Source organism: Rhinopithecus roxellana, chromosome 4 (genome assembly GCF_007565055.1).
Source record: "Rhinopithecus roxellana isolate Shanxi Qingling chromosome 4, ASM756505v1, whole genome shotgun sequence".
Lineage (NCBI taxonomy): Eukaryota > Metazoa > Chordata > Mammalia > Primates > Cercopithecidae > Rhinopithecus > Rhinopithecus roxellana.
This window is the reverse complement of record NC_044552.1, coordinates 63404477-63419948: the sequence shown is the minus strand read 5'-3', so window position 1 is coordinate 63419948 and position 15472 is coordinate 63404477. Positions and strand designations below refer to the sequence as shown.

The window sequence follows — 15472 nt, the reverse complement described above, 5'->3', positions numbered from 1 at the left end:
ATAATATATACGTGTGTATCTATAATATATACATATGTGTATCTATAATAATACATATGTGTATCTATAATATATGAATTATATATAAATGTATATATTAGATATAAATATATATAAATTAATGTCACAATCAGGCTATTGTTATTGATATATTTCACCCACATTGTTCAGATTTTCCCATTTTTACTTGTATTTTACTTGTATTTCACCCACGCAATTTGTGGGGCCCAGTTCCAAATAAAAATGCAGGGCCCCTTGTTAAAAAATTGTTAAGAATTTCAAGTCAGAGACAGGCCAATGTGAAGACAGGCATAGGACCTTTAGAAATGCAGTGCCTGTGTGACCATACGGGGCACACGCCTTGCATACTGTACAGCTTTTCAAATCTTGGAATCAGGTTAGACACAACTTCCCTCATTTCCTAATCTACAGCAATTTTTGCATAGTACCTGTATTTTATCACAACCATCCCGAATATGCAGCTTTGCAAAGATGTGGCATCGCTGAAAGGAATGCAGGGCTCTCATGTCGTAACTGTGACTGGCCTCCACCTAGTAGTTCATGTGGTGTCAGATGTCACTATCACCTTTGAAATTTCGAAATATCGATAGCATCTCTGCGAATTCACTGAAGCGCTTCAGTGTGCAGTTTGGGAATCACAGCTGTAAGGCACAGATTAATCTAAATTTGAGAATTCTGATCTACTTTTTTTTTTTCCTTTTTGAGACAGAGTCTCACTTTCTTGCCCAGCCTGGAGTTGTAGTGTCATGATCTCAGCTCACTGCAGCCTCTGCCTCCCAGGTTCAAGCAATTCTCCTGCCTCAGTCGCCTGAGTAGCTGGGAGTACAAGCGTGCACCACCATGCCCAGCTAATTATTTTTTTTTTTGTATTTTTAGTAGAGACGGGGTTTCGCCATGTTGGCCAGCCTGGTCTCAAATTCCTGACCTCAGGTGCCCTGCCTGCCTCAGCCTCCCAAAGTGCTGGGATTACAGGCGTGAGCCACTGCACCCAGCCACTACACCATTTTATATCAGGGACTTGAGCATCTGTGGATTTTGGTGTCTGTGAGAGGCCCTGGAACCAATCCCTTGTGGATACTGAGGGATGGCTGTATTATTTATAGTAGTGAAAAGCTAGAAATAGCCTAAATGTGAAAAGAATCAGATTTAAAATTTTATAATCCACAAAAATCTCCATTTTGTTTAAAATGTGTGTTTATAGATATCTCTCTACCTACCTACCTATCTCACTCTCCACAAAGAAATATATATTATGTAAATTTTCTTCTTTATGCTTTTTTTTTTAATAGATGGAGTCTTGCTATGTTGTCCAGGCTGGCCATGAACTTCTAGGCTCAAGTGATCCTCCTGTCTCAGGCTCACAAGTAGCTGGGACTATAGGCATGTGCCACCACACCTGGATTATGCTTTTTTTTTTTTAGTATTTTTCATACTTTTGATAATGATGAAATATAGAAGATATTCTTGACATCTTCATAGTTTTGACTATTTTGCAGTAATCCTGAAAGCTGGTGACATTAAGTGACTTATAGTTGATAATTTTTCTTTTTCTTTTTAAGCAATAGGGTCTTGCTCTGTTGCCTAGTCTGGAATGCAGTGGTGTGATCACAGCTCACTGTAACCCTGAACTCCTGAAGTCAAGTGATCCTCCCGCCTCAGCCTCTTGAGTAGCTCAGACTACAGGCACATGCCACTGATGCCCTATTTTTTTGTAGTGATAGGGTCTCACTGCATTACCCAGGATGGTCTCCAACTCATGAGCTCAAGTGATCCTCCTGCCTCAGCCTCCCAAAGTGCTGGGATTATAGGCATGAGCCACTGTGCCCAGCAGTTTTATAGTTTTTCTGAGACACAAGTATGAACCACGTTGCAAGATGATATCCTCTTTCCTGTGGTTTTCAAGAGTAGAGTTGGTGAGATGCACCTATGTTTTACAATAGCTCTGTTGTTTTCTGCTCCCTCCACTGGAACAAAAGTTCCACTTGAGAAGTAAAATACTTGTGTGTGTTTATTTAAAAAATACCTGCCACCCCTGCAACCCAAACACAACCCTAGGGGCTAGTGCTTATAGCAGAAATGAAGACAATGTGGAGGTAAAAAAGATAATGGTCCTTAATTCGAAGGTATAGGCATTACAGACGGACTTCTATGTTAACTAGAAGGTATAAGCATTACAGAAGGAAATCTATGTTATAAGTAGCATTCTAGAATCTGAGAATTCATAAAGGCCTCTGCATGTAGCCCTTTTAAAAGCCAAAGTTCTTCAGGATTATTTTCATTACTAAAGTAATATAGAAATGCCTACAATATTACCTTGAGTTTTTTCTCCTTAATTGTCTAAATGTGTATGATAATCCATTGTTTGATTTGCATGATTGAGAGGGTGAGGTGTTTTGAATGACTGAAATTTCCAAGTGTCTAGATTCTTCTGTTTTAATTCTGAAGAATTAAAAAAACACTTTGATGAAATTATTTTAAATTATATACTTCTCTTCTTTAATAGACTGTGATGCATGTTAGAGATTTGGGAGTATTGATTAATTACAATTCTTCCTCATCCTTGTGCATTTCAAATGATTTCTGAAATAGATTCATGAATCATTCAGAGGGATATCAAAATACGTACTTTTGAAGAGCTGACATAGTTGGATTAGAGAACACAGTCTGAATGGGCAGCCCTATTCAGGTTAATTCTTGCTCCAAAAGCTAGACCTTGGGGTGACTTCTCTGAGATTCTCCCACATGCAGTGGGGCCAGTGTTCATCCTGTCAGTGGCAGAGCCAGAGGGAGAAGCCTCAGGTACCCTCCTGCCTGTGGAAGGACTGAGGCAGGGAGTGGACAGAGAGCTGAAAGTATTCCTGTATTCCTGGGCACTCCGGGGAGCTCATGGTCCCTTTAGGAAGCATGAAAAGAAAGGGAACGTGGCCAGGCGCGGTGGCTCATGCCTGTAATCCCAGCACTTTGGGAGGCCGAAGCAGGCGGATCACGAGGTCAGGAGATCAAGACCATCCTGCCTAACACGGTGAAACCCCATCTCTACTAAAAATACAAAAAATTAGCCAGATGTGGTGGCGGGCGCCTGTCATCCCAGCTACTTGGGAGGCTGAGGCAGGAGAATCGCTTGAATGCAGGAGGCAGAGCTTGCAGTGAGCTGAGATCACACCACTGCACTCCAGCCTGGGCGACAGAGCGAGACTCCGTCTCAAAAAAAAAAAAGAATGAAGATTTTCTCTCATTTCAACTTTTCTTGATATTTTGGGCTTTCACTCTGAATATTAGCTATTGTACTTTGTTGGCACATTGTTTTCTTAGGAGACATTGTGTTAGGTCAGGTTGTTTACCCTACATCGGAAAGCTCCAGATTGCTGAGCTTTTAAAACACTGTTTCTTATTTCCTACTGTTTTCTAGCTGTTATTTCTGACTGTTGTTGCTGACTCTGCTTTGGGCCCTCAGTGGCTTCTAGTGGACAGTTTCCCGTAAACAAGGCACAAGTTTGTCCGAAAAAACAGGTCAAATTAGCTCAGTTTTACACACAAAACTCAGTGGACGCTGACGTGAGATCATATCCACGCACTGACACTTTGCCAGCGTACGGCAAACTTCTCAGAGGGCCACCAGCCCCGCCAACCCACAGGTGCCATTTATATTTCTGAAATCAAAGCTCTGTTCCAAATAACAAAGTTTACGGCGAAATTCCAACAACTAGCTTTGAGTTTGTTCAAAATTCATTAATTCAAAAAACACTTTATTAAATACTTGTACAGAACCAAGCACCATGCTAGTTACAGTGGACAGAGAGACAGAGACATGACCCTATTGCTTGTGGAATGGACGCCTGATGCAGGAGACACAGGAGTGAATGCAGAGCGATGCTGCCCTGCCATGGGTATTCGGAAGGCACTGGGCCAGCTCATGTCCACTGTAAAATGCTTACCTGAACTCAGAGGACCTGGGGTCGGGACACAATCACTTGACCGTGTTTTGTGGGCCCCAGCTGTCTGCAGTTCTTGTAGTTCTGCTGCGTTTGTGCCCAGAGCTAAAGTCCCACTGGACTCGGTGTTATGTATGGGAGCACATGGAAGCGCCCTCTGCTCTAGACCAGGGAGGTTAGAAAAGGCTTCCCAGAGGAGAGGACACCTGAGCCAAATTCTGCAGGGTGAGCAGGAGTAGCCAGCAGAGGGATGTGGACGGGGAGCACGGGAGTGTATGCCTCTATTCCAGGCAGAGAGCATATCATGTCCAAAGGCTGAAATTTAACACATAGATTGGGCTGTGGTTTAAGTTCATAATGATGAAGTGTAGGTGAAAGGGTTAATGGCGCTAGAGACCCAAGTGGGAGTCAGATTCTGTAAGGCCTTATGAAGAGTTTGGACTCCATCCAGAGTTCACTTGTGTTTGGATGTGTCAGTCATGGGGGTGACGTAGGCAGTTTGTGATGTGAGAAAATAAAAAGTTGGTTGTGTGGAGACTGTATTATGGGGATATGACCGGAAAAAAGAATACCTGCCTGGAGGGAAATCACTGAATCTCTCTGGTGTTTGTGCCTTGGTGCCCAAGCTGGTTGTACCTCTCTCTCTGCCGGAGTTGACCAGCCCTGAAACCAACTGTCCTGTAGGATCCCGAGTGATCAGCGTCACTTGAGAATGGGATGCTATTCCGTGTTCTGTAATGCCTTCATTTTTGTGAGGCCAGCAGGAACTGTGGTTCATTTCAGATGATGTGTCTAAGATGGCATTCCTGACCATGACCCTGCACCAAGGCGGAGCCACTCGGATGTACGCGCTCACATCCGACCTGCAGCCTCCACTGCTCAGCACCTTCAGCGGAGACCGCCGCTTCTCCCGATTTGGTGGCGTTCTGCACTTGAGTGACCTGGATGATGATGGCATAGGTAAGAAAGGAACAGGACCCTTTGACAAGAATTGAGTCCCTTTTGCCCAGTGGGTGGATTTCCTAATTGGATCATCTGGGCTCTGCCCTTATAATTGACAGCCCCGTGGCCCAAGGATGTTTAGATAGATCTTGAATCAGGCAAGACCAGAGAGGGAGTTGCACTTCTGGAAGGTGGTAATATGAGAATCACCTGTGGTAATTGCTATTGATGAATGACGTAGGAAACAAAAGCCTTTGCCTTTGCCAGGGTGAAATCACGGCAGGCTAAAGGAGACACGAATATTGTTTGCAGGAGGCTGGGTTAGGATCCAGTAGCAGAACAAGGAAAATATGACAGTGAGGAGTCAAATACTTCCTTCTGTCGGTTTTTATTGTTTACAGATGAAATCATCATGGCGGCACCCCTGAGGATAGCAGATGTAACCTCTGGGCTGATTGGGGGAGAAGATGGCCGAGTTTATGTATATAATGGCAAAGAGACCACCCTTGGTGACATGACTGGCAAATGCAAATCATGGATAACTCCATGTCCAGAAGAAAAGGTAAAGTGTTCTATAAAATTCTATACCTTACTGGGAAAGGATCACTAATCACTGATTCCTTGTTAACTCATGTCCACTATAAAATGCTTACCTGAATTCATACATTCTGGGGTCAGGACACCATCATCATCTGCCCATGTTTTGTGGGCCCCAGCTGCCTGCAGTTCTTACAGTTCTGCAACATTTGTGCCCAGAGCTAAAGTCCCACCGGACTTGGTGTTATGTAGGTTCCTGGTCACACAGCCTCCCACTGCTTGGTTAGGCACTCACAGCATAGAAGAAAGAAAACAGGCCATGGCCATTGGAGTTTCTCTTTTTAAAATAGAGACGGGTTCCTGTTCCATTGCCCAGGCTGGAGTGCCGTGGTGTGATCATGGCTCACTGCAGCCTCAAACTCCTGGGCTCAGGTGATTCTCTTGTCTCAGCCTCCTGAGTAGCTAGGACTACAGGTATGTGCCACCACACCCAGCTAATCTTTTTATTTTTTGTAGAGATGGAGCCTCACTATGTTGCCCAGGCTGGTACTGAACTCTTGGGCTCAAGCAGTCCTTCCACCTGGCCTCTCAAAGTGCTGGGATTACAGGCATGAGCCACCATGCCCGGCCAGCCACTGGAGTTTCATTAAAACGGCCTGTCTTTTGCTTTTTGTTTCATTTCTTTGTTTATTCCTGTTTTGGGTGAGTTTCCTTAAGTTACATTTCCTGAGCCTAAAACATTTGGCCATTATTTAAATTTTTTTTTTTTTGAGATAGAGTCTGGCTCTGTCACTTAGGCTAAAGTGCAGTGGCAGGGTCTCGGCTCACTTCAACCTCCTCCCAGGTTCAAGCCATTCTCCTGCTTCAGCCTCCCAAATAGCTGGGACTACAGGCATGCGCCACCACGCCCGGCTAATTTTTTGTGTTTTTTTTGTGTTTTTAGTAGAGACAGGGTTTCACCATGTTGGCCAGGCGGCGATTACAGCCCAAAGTGCTGGGATTACAGGTATGAGCCGCCACACCCCACCTATTTAAAAAATTTTTAAATTATTTTTTAAATTGCAAAATTAGTGAAAGTTTACTATGAAAATTTTAGAAAATACAAAATGTACAAAGAAGAGAATTAAAAATTATCTACCTAAAATTCCACTCTGCAGAGCTAATACCTATTTACCTTTAGAGCGGATCCTGCTAGTATTTTTCCTATGACTTTAATTACTACCATTTATTGTGTATTTAGTATGCATATGCTAAGAACTGTGTATCATTTAATCCACATAAAAGTTATGAAATTAATATTATGCCAATTTACAGATTAAAACAATTAAAGATCTTAGCTGAGTGTGGTGGCTTACACCTGTAATCCCAGCACTTTGGGAGGCTGAGGCAGGAGGATCCCTTGAGCCCAGGAGTTCAGGACCAGCTTGGGCAACATAGGGAGACCCTGTCTTAAAACAAAAAAATTAAAGATCAGAGAGGAAGTTTATTCAAGGTTACACTACTAGGAAGGACGTGGCACAACAGGAATTTGTACCAAGATCTGATTCTAAAGCCTACCCGTAAGTATTACACTATGTGTGTGCATATTTTGGTTGACAATTGTGATCCTATTGTGCATAATTTGTGCATAATTTTGTAACTTTTTTTTTTTTTTTTTAATGGAGTCTCACTCTGTCATCCAGGCTGGAGTGCAGTGGCATGATCTCGGCTCAGTACAACCTCCTCCTCCCAGGTTCAAACGATTCTCCTTCCTCAGCTTCCTGAGTAGCTGGGACTACAGGCGCACACCACCATGCCCAGCTAATTTTTGTATTTTTAGTAGAGACGGGGTTTCACCATATTGGCCAGGCTGGTCTTGAACTCCTGACCTCCAGTGATCCGCCTGCCTCGTCCTCCCAAAGTGCTGGGATTATAGGCATGAGCCACTGCGCCTGGCCTTAACTTGATTTTTTTTTTTTTTACCTACCAATATGCCAACAACATTTTCTTATGTTATCTGATATTCTTATATAATACGATATTTACCAACTGATGAGTATTTTATCTACAGATAAAATAATTTACCCATTATTTAAGTAACTATTAGTCATTTGTGCCATTTCCAATTTTCACTGTTTTAAATAATATGGTAAATAGTCACATAAACATTTTTCTACATCTGGTTAATTGTCTGACCTGTATTTCTATAAGTAGAATTTCTGGGGTCAAAGGGCATGCACATTTGTAAGGCTAATCAAGAAATGTAGAAATGAGGCCGGGCGTGGTGGCTCATGCCTGTAATCCCAGCACTTTGGGAGGTCGAGGTAGGCAGATCACCTGAGGTCAGGAGTTCGAGACCAGCCTGGCCAGCATGGCGAAACCCCCTTCTACTAAAAATACAAAAAAATTAGCCAGGCGTGGTGGTACACGCCTGTAATTCCATCTACTCAAGAGGCTGAGGCGGGAGACTTGCTTGAACCTGGGAGGCAGAGGTTGCAGTGAGCTGAAATCGCGCCACTGTACTCCAGCCTGGGCTACAGAGTGAGACTCTGTCTCAAAAAAAAAAAAAAAAAAAAAAAAAAAAAATGTGAAAATGAGGGTATAAGGGTATAATTAAAATTGATTTTAGAAAACCACACAAACAGTAATAACATTGTCTCTCTTCTCAATTTTTTTCTTCAGGCCCAATATGTATTGATTTCTCCTGAAGTAAGTATCCCTTGAAAGACTGAAGAAAGAAAAATTACCAAAACAATGCCCCTTGGCTTATTTTAAACAGATAAAGTATTGTGCTGTGTTCTCCAAAGTCCATTAACAGACAGCATGTTTTGCAGGCCAGCTCAAGGTTTGGGAGCTCCCTGATCACCGTGAGGTCCAAGGCAAAGGTGAGCCCCAGGACTTCATTTCATTGACGTTTATGTTAGTACTAAGGGTGGGATTTGGTGGTCTCACTTCTAGGTTTATTTCAGATTTTATTTTTATTTGAAAAGGAGAAGAATGCACAAAAAGAAAGTAACATTCACATATAATCCCATCACTTCCTTGGTGGAAAGTTTCCCTTTTTACTCTTCCTGTTTTATCCTCTACAGCAGGGTTTGGGGCCAACTCGTCTGCCATCTAATTTTGTAGAGCCATAAACTAAAAATGTCAGCTCATGTTGAAATGGTTGAAAAGAAATCAAAACAGAATGTTTTGTAACATATGAAGTTTAAATGACATTGAAGTTGCAGTGCCCACACAGCTGTAGTGGAACACAGCTGGGCTCATCTGCCTTGGACTGCCCATGGCTGCTGTCGCGCTGCAGTGGCCTAACTGAGGGGTTGCTTTGGAGACTGATGCCTCACAAAGCCTAAAGTATTTATTATCTGGCCTGTTCCCCAAAATTGTTTGCTGGCCCTTGCCCTAGAAGATAACCATTGTTAATATTTTGCTATTTTCTTCCAGACTTTCAGAGTTATTTACTTATTTATTTATTATTTTTTATATAGAAGCTTGCTCTGTTGCCCAGGCTGGAGTGCAGGGGTGCAAATTCGGCTCACTGCAACCTCCACCTCCCAGGTTCAAGTGATTTTCCTGCCTCAGGCTCCCAAGTAGCTGGGATTACAGTTGCCCACCACCAGGCCCAGCTATTTTTTTTTTTTTTAATTTTGTAGAGATAGGGTTTTGCCATATTGTCCAGGCTGGTCTGAAACTCCTGGCCTCAAGTGATCTGCCTGCCTCTGCCTTCCAAAGTGCTGGGATTATAAGCATGCGCCACCGCACCCGGCCCAGAGTTTTTCAATGACTTTTTTTTTTTTTTTTTTAAGTCAGGGTCTGGCTCTTGTCACCCAAGCTGGAGTGCAGTGGCATGGTCTTGGCTCACTGCAACCTCTGTCTCCTGGACTCAAGTGATCCTCCAACCTCAGCCTTCTGAGTAGCTGAGACCACAGGTGTGTGACACCATTCCACGCTAGTTTTTGTATTTTTAGGAGACAGAGTTTTACCATGTTGCTCAGGCTGGTCTTGAACTCCTGGACTCAAGTGATCCACCCACCTTGGCCCCCATTTTTTTGGCTATTACGGACAATGGCATAGTGAGCATTGTTGTACCTATCTGTAGCTTTTTATAATTGAGCAAATACCCCACAGGTAGAATCTTAAAAGTAGGATTGCTAGATCTAAAAGTGTACACATTTTAAATTTCGGTATGGCAGATTAAAAAGTTTAACCTTGGCTGGGCGCGGTGGCTCACACCTGTAATCCCAGCACTTTGGGAGGCCGGGGTGGGTGAATCACCTGAGGTCAGGAGTTCCAGACCAGCCTGGCTAACATGGTGAAATCTCGTTTCGACTAAAAATACAACAAATAGCCGGGTGTGGTGGCGCATGCCTATAGTCTCAGCTATTCGGGAGACTGAGGCAGGAGAATCGCTTGAACCTGGGAGGCGGAGGTTGCAGTGAGTTGAGATGGTGCCACTGCACTCCAGCCTAGGCGAGGGAGCAAGACTTTGTCTCAAAAAAAAAAAGAAAAGAAAAGAAAAGAAAAGGGCTGGGTGCGGTTTTCTCACGCCTGTAATCCCAACACTTTGGGAGGCCAAGGCGGGCAGATCATGAGATTAGGAGATTGAGACCATCCTTGCAAACACGGTGAAACCCCGTCTCTACTAAAAATACAAAAAAGTTAGCCGGGCGTGGTGGCAGGCGCTTGTAGTCCCAGCTACTCCGGAGGCTGAGGCAGGAGAATGGTGTGAACCTGGGAGGCCGAACTTGCAGTGAGCTGAGATCGTGCCACTGCACTCCAGCCTGGGCAACAGAGCGAGACTCCGTCTCAAAAAAAAAAAGAAAAACAAAAAGTTTAACCTTAAAATACACCTCTAAACCACCGATTGCATTCATCCATTTATTTTAGGTTATGACACTGTATAGAACTGTGCTAGGCTATAAGAGATAAAAACAGAGAAGGCAAAGTCCCTGTTCTTGAAAATAAGATTTATATACATGGAAAGTCAAATAAAATGCAAATTAGTATAGGATTAAATGCTAATGAGTAGCATGAAGAATAAGTCTTAACAGTGGGTTGAAGGGCTGTGGAAGCCTTCATAGATTTATATATATAAAACTATGTCTGTAAGACTTGGTAAGTGCTGTGGACCTGGAAGGTGGGAGAAGGAAGAGGATTAGAAAAAATTGTGGTGAAACTGCCCTCTAGTGGCCAATAATTTAAGTGACCCATTTATAGGCAGGTCTAAAAATGTAGGATTTAACCACACAACAGAAAGATGGTTATTAACTTTTTGGGAAGATTCTCAGAAGGTCTGATCACAGGAAGCCTTTATATCACAAGCTTGGCTTATATTTAAAATTTTATTCATTTCAAAAATTAGGCATTATCAAGAACCCATGTATTATAATATAAACTATACATATATCAACTATAACTTACATCAATTGAGAGTAGTGGTATATACCGATTATCTAAAAGTAATTTATATTTTATTCCTGTTTGTAAAACTATGCAAATGCACCTTCCTAATTATTGTTCACCTGGGTTGGTGTTAAAATTACTTCACTTTTCCAGCACATACCTGAGCTTGGGGGCATTTTTGAGCACTCTGGGCGTAAAGATAAATTAGATGTTGTGTTTCAAAAATGGGCATTGACAATCAGAGGATGAGCAGAGTGGCCTTTTTCTAAGATTTGGGTACAAGTTATGTTCTGAAGACTCCTTCCTTTCTGTGGCATAAGAGCATTCAGTAACGAAATTAGTCGTAACAAACTAGAATTAGGATTCAGTTCTGAAACTTCTCACAGGGCTGCGTTCCATCAGCTCAGGAGCCTCAGCAAAGCGGTAACTGAGTGTGTAGTGAGTAGTGTTGTATCAAGCACCTGTGAGATAGACAAATAAATCTGAGACACGGTCCCAGCCCCACGTGCTTGTAGTCTAGGTGGGAAAATACAACAGGCCCACGAGACCATCCAGGTTGGTATATGATGACCACGAGCCAAAGGAGGTCAGACAGCAACTGCAGCGGAAGTCTCTGCTGGTGGAGTCAGGGAAGGACCTGCAGAGATTATGGGCCCGGAGCTGCATCTGGAAAAATGACTAGACTCTGACAAAACAGAGAGAAGCCGAAGGCCAGGCAAATTTAGTAAATGTGTAATTCCATAAATTGGGAAAGAGAGGGAGAATAAATTACCGTTTGATTCCATTTTCTTAAGTGTAGATTTTCCCTGTTGATTGACACTGGGGTATTAAGGGATAAGATAAGCACAGGGCTAAGCATAGTGTTTGACCCATGGTAACACCTTAACAAATTTTAGCTATGATTATTATTTCTGGATTTCATGAGTAGTTTTCAAAATTAAATAAGAAACTGTCATACCCTGCTCTGACCAAAATACTGTCAGCCGGTTTGATCACCCGTACCTCATGTGCCAGCTTTGGTTCAGAATAACTTTTGTCCATTTCCACAAATCAAATCCAACCTCGAAGTATGAAGATTTGCCACCACTGAAAATGTTTAAAAGACCCAGGCATGGTGGCTCACACGTGTAACTTCAGCACTTTGGGAAGCCAAGGCGGGTGGATCACTTGAGGTCGGAAGTTCGAGACCAGCCTGGCCAACATGGCGAGAACTCGTCTCTACTAAAAATACAAAAATTATCCAGACGTGGTGGCACATGCCTGTAATCCCCACTACTCGGGAGGCTGAGACATGAGAATCGCTTGAACCTAGGAAGCAGAGGTTGCAGTGAGCCGAGATCGCGTCTCTGCACTCCAGCCTGGGTGACAGGGCACAACTTTGTCTCAAAAAAGAAGAAAATGTTTTAAAAACTTGTAGCAGGTTTTGAAGGCAATTCTGAAAAATGGGTCCTAAAATGTTTTAAGCAGCAGGGTAGGTGGGAGGTGCGCTAAACACATTGGCAAAGCCAGTTTCTGGGGGAACTCCTTATTATTCAAGATATGTTTTCCACATTGTACCAGAACTAAGCATGCACTGCCATACTTCTCCTTTATGATTTATGTGCCAAAATAGGGATTGGGGTAAGCGTCCTTAGCTGTGATCTTCAGAACCTATAGATGTGAGAAAGTGGTCTGCAAACGAAGGGAAAGTGGCATTTGAGTTTAAGCCAGGGGCAGGGGATCTGGCCAGTGTCTTACTCATCTTTGTATTTCTAGAGCATAGCACGATGCCTGGACTACAGTAGGAACTCAACAGATGTTATGAATGAGCCATGAATTCTGTCTGTCATTTGTCTCCTACAGAATCAAGTCGTCATTGCTGCTGGAAGGAGTTCTTTGGGAGCCCGACTCTCCGGGGCACTTCACGTCTATAGCTTTGGCTCAGATTGAAGATTTCACTGCGTTTCCCCACTCTGCCCACCTCTCTCATGCTGAATCACATCCATGGTGAGCATTTTGATGGACAAAGTGGCACATCCAGTCGAGCTGTGGCAGATCCTGATAGATGTGGGGCTCCTGGGAGTAGGGACACACACCAACAGCCACACTTTCTGGAAATCTGATATAGTAAATATATGACTGCACCAGGAGTATGTGAAATATCAGACACACACTGCTCATTCATGTCTCCTTCCACAGTTTATTTCCTCGCTCCCTTTGCATCTAAACCTTTCTTCTTTCCTAACTTTTTGCCTATAGTCAGACCTGCTGTATCACCTATTTCCTCTTCCTCTTGAATGTCTTTCCAGTGGCTGGAAGGGTCCCTCTGTGGTTATCTGTTAGAACAATCTCTGTACACAATTCCTCCTAAAAACATCCTTTTTTAAAAAAAGAATTGTGCAGCCATAAAAAAAGAGCAAGATCATGCCCTTTGCAGGGATATGGATGGAGCTGAAGGCCATTAACCTTCATAAACTAATGCAGGAACAGAAAACCAAATACTGCATGTTCTTACTTGTAAGTGGGAGCTAAATGAGAACACGTGAACACATAGAGGGAAACAACAAACACTGGGGCCTATGAGAGGATGTAAGGTGGGAGGAGGAAGAGATCAGGAAAAATAACTAATGGATACTTAGGGCGATGAAATAATCTGTGTAACAAACCCCTATGACACACCTTTATGTATGTAACAAACCTGCACTTCCTGCACATGTACCCCTGTACTTAAAAGTTACAAACAAAATTGAACTTAAAAATAACAGATTGGTGGCCCATGCCAATCAACGTATAATAGAAAGCATTGTATACAGAAAAAAAAAAAGAAAGAAACTGAGGGAGGAAAAATAGTACAGAGAAAAGTATGGGGGGGAGAGATAACCACATTCCAAATCACTTGTGACTTAGTCCTTTTTAACTTTTATTTTAGGTTCAGGGGTACATGTAAAGGTTTATCTTTTCTGCTCCTCCTACTCCTACCCCCTTCCCCGCTCAAGTAGACCCCAGTGTCTGTTGTTTTCTTTGTGCTCAAAAGTTTTTATAACTTAGCTCCCGCTTATGAGAACATGCTGTATTTGGATTTTGGATTTCTGTTCCTGTGTCGTGCGTTAGTTTGCTAAGGATGATAGTCTTTTTTTTTTTTTTTTGGGATGGAGTCTTGCTGTGTTGCCCAGGGTGGAGTACAGTGATGCCATCTCAGCTCACTGCAACCTCCGCCTCCCAGGTTCAAGTGATTCTCCTGCCTCAGCCTCCCAAGCAGCTGGGACTACAGGTGCAAACACTACGCCCGGCTAATTTTTGTATTTTTATTAGAGACGGGGTTTCACCATGTTGGTCAAGCTGGTCTCAAACTCCTGACCTCAGGTGATCTGACCACCTTGACCTCCCAAAGTGCTGGGATTACATGCATGAGCCACAGGACCCGGCCGATAATCCTTTCTTAATGAGGATTAATGCCTTTTCAGCATTTATATAGTGAAGGACAAATACAAAAACCAAGAATTACACCCTTCTGTGCTCTCCAATGCTTTTGTAGGATGGGTTGGTCTAACACCTAAAGAAAGAGCCTAGTGACACTGCTTAGTTTTAAGCCATCTCATGAGAGACCTTTGTCGCATTAGATTACAACTTGTGCCAAAAGAACTAGAGGAAAAAGATGTGGCCTGGGCCACAGGCTACTGTAAGGGCTGGAGAGGAAAGCAGGCGTTGGCCTCACTTGTTCCTGGGCTGTTTAAATAGGATGGATTTCATTTGCCAGTCCTGCAGTGTGGCACATTTAAGGGAAAGGAATGTATCATAGGATTTCAGTTTCAGTAAATATTAGCGGGCATTATCTATAAACAGTAACTAGTTTATTTTGTGTTAAATTGGGAAGAACCTTTCTTCTGCTACTGGTGAGATGATACTAAAAGCAGGAGAAAATAACAAATGAGAAGAGCCCGTCTCCTCTCAGCTTCTGTCAAGGCAGAGTAGAGATTGGTGAAAAGGGGACAGGAAGAGGAACCCAGCTGAAGAGTGGGAAGGTAACAAGAACATCAACAGGCACATCCCTAGAGAGCATCTCTGGGTCACTCTCAGGATGACCTCATTTTTCTTTAAGAGGTACATGTGCTGGCTGCATAGTAACTGCACAGCAAAAGCACAAGGAAGCACCATTTGGTTTCATTTAGGTACAATTATTGGTAGCCCAACCTATCTGAAGAGTTACTTTTAATTAAAAGGATGATTATTTTTAGGAGACCAGAAATTACTTAGTTGTATTCACTTATGAGTTGAGCAGTTTGGTAGAGCAGACTTTAACACGACACTTCAGTAAAGGGATGTTTTTCTCAGTACTGGATCTTTTCATTAGACAGATGCATTTATATAAAGTGTCAGTGTTTTTATGCTTCACTAAATGAAGCCTGTGCTTAAACATGACCATTATTTACCTCACGATTTACATTTTTCTCAATGCCTGAATACACCCAATAGCAAGCACCAGGTGGAGGTTAAGACCCACAAAAATGGAAGTTTCCTTTCAAGTTTATGGGACATTTAACCATGCTAACCCCACTGTCAAAAACAATGTAAATTATACTCCTACTGTAAAAGGTCAACTGATATGGCAGGTATGTAAAAAACCTGGCATACAGGAAAAAATTAATGCATGACAGTCTGTTAATATGCAGGACACATAG

General features: G+C 42.8%; 1 protein-coding gene across 3 annotated transcripts in view; it reads left to right on the top strand.

Annotated features, from left to right (window-relative positions):
- GPLD1 (glycosylphosphatidylinositol specific phospholipase D1) overlaps window positions 1–12953 on the top strand; it is a 58359-nt gene extending 45406 nt beyond the window's left edge. For all 3 annotated transcript variants that reach the window (XM_010365284.2, XM_030928718.1, XM_030928717.1), the window contains 5 exons: window positions 4737–4913; window positions 5297–5457; window positions 8094–8120; window positions 8246–8296; window positions 12657–12953. In XM_010365284.2, coding sequence (XP_010363586.1) covers window positions 4737–4913; window positions 5297–5457; window positions 8094–8120; window positions 8246–8296; window positions 12657–12743 — 503 coding nt within the window. In that variant the 3' untranslated portion in view covers window positions 12744–12953. The remainder of the gene's footprint in view (window positions 1–4736; window positions 4914–5296; window positions 5458–8093; window positions 8121–8245; window positions 8297–12656) is intronic.
- The last annotated feature ends 2519 nt before the right edge of the window (window positions 12954–15472 follow it).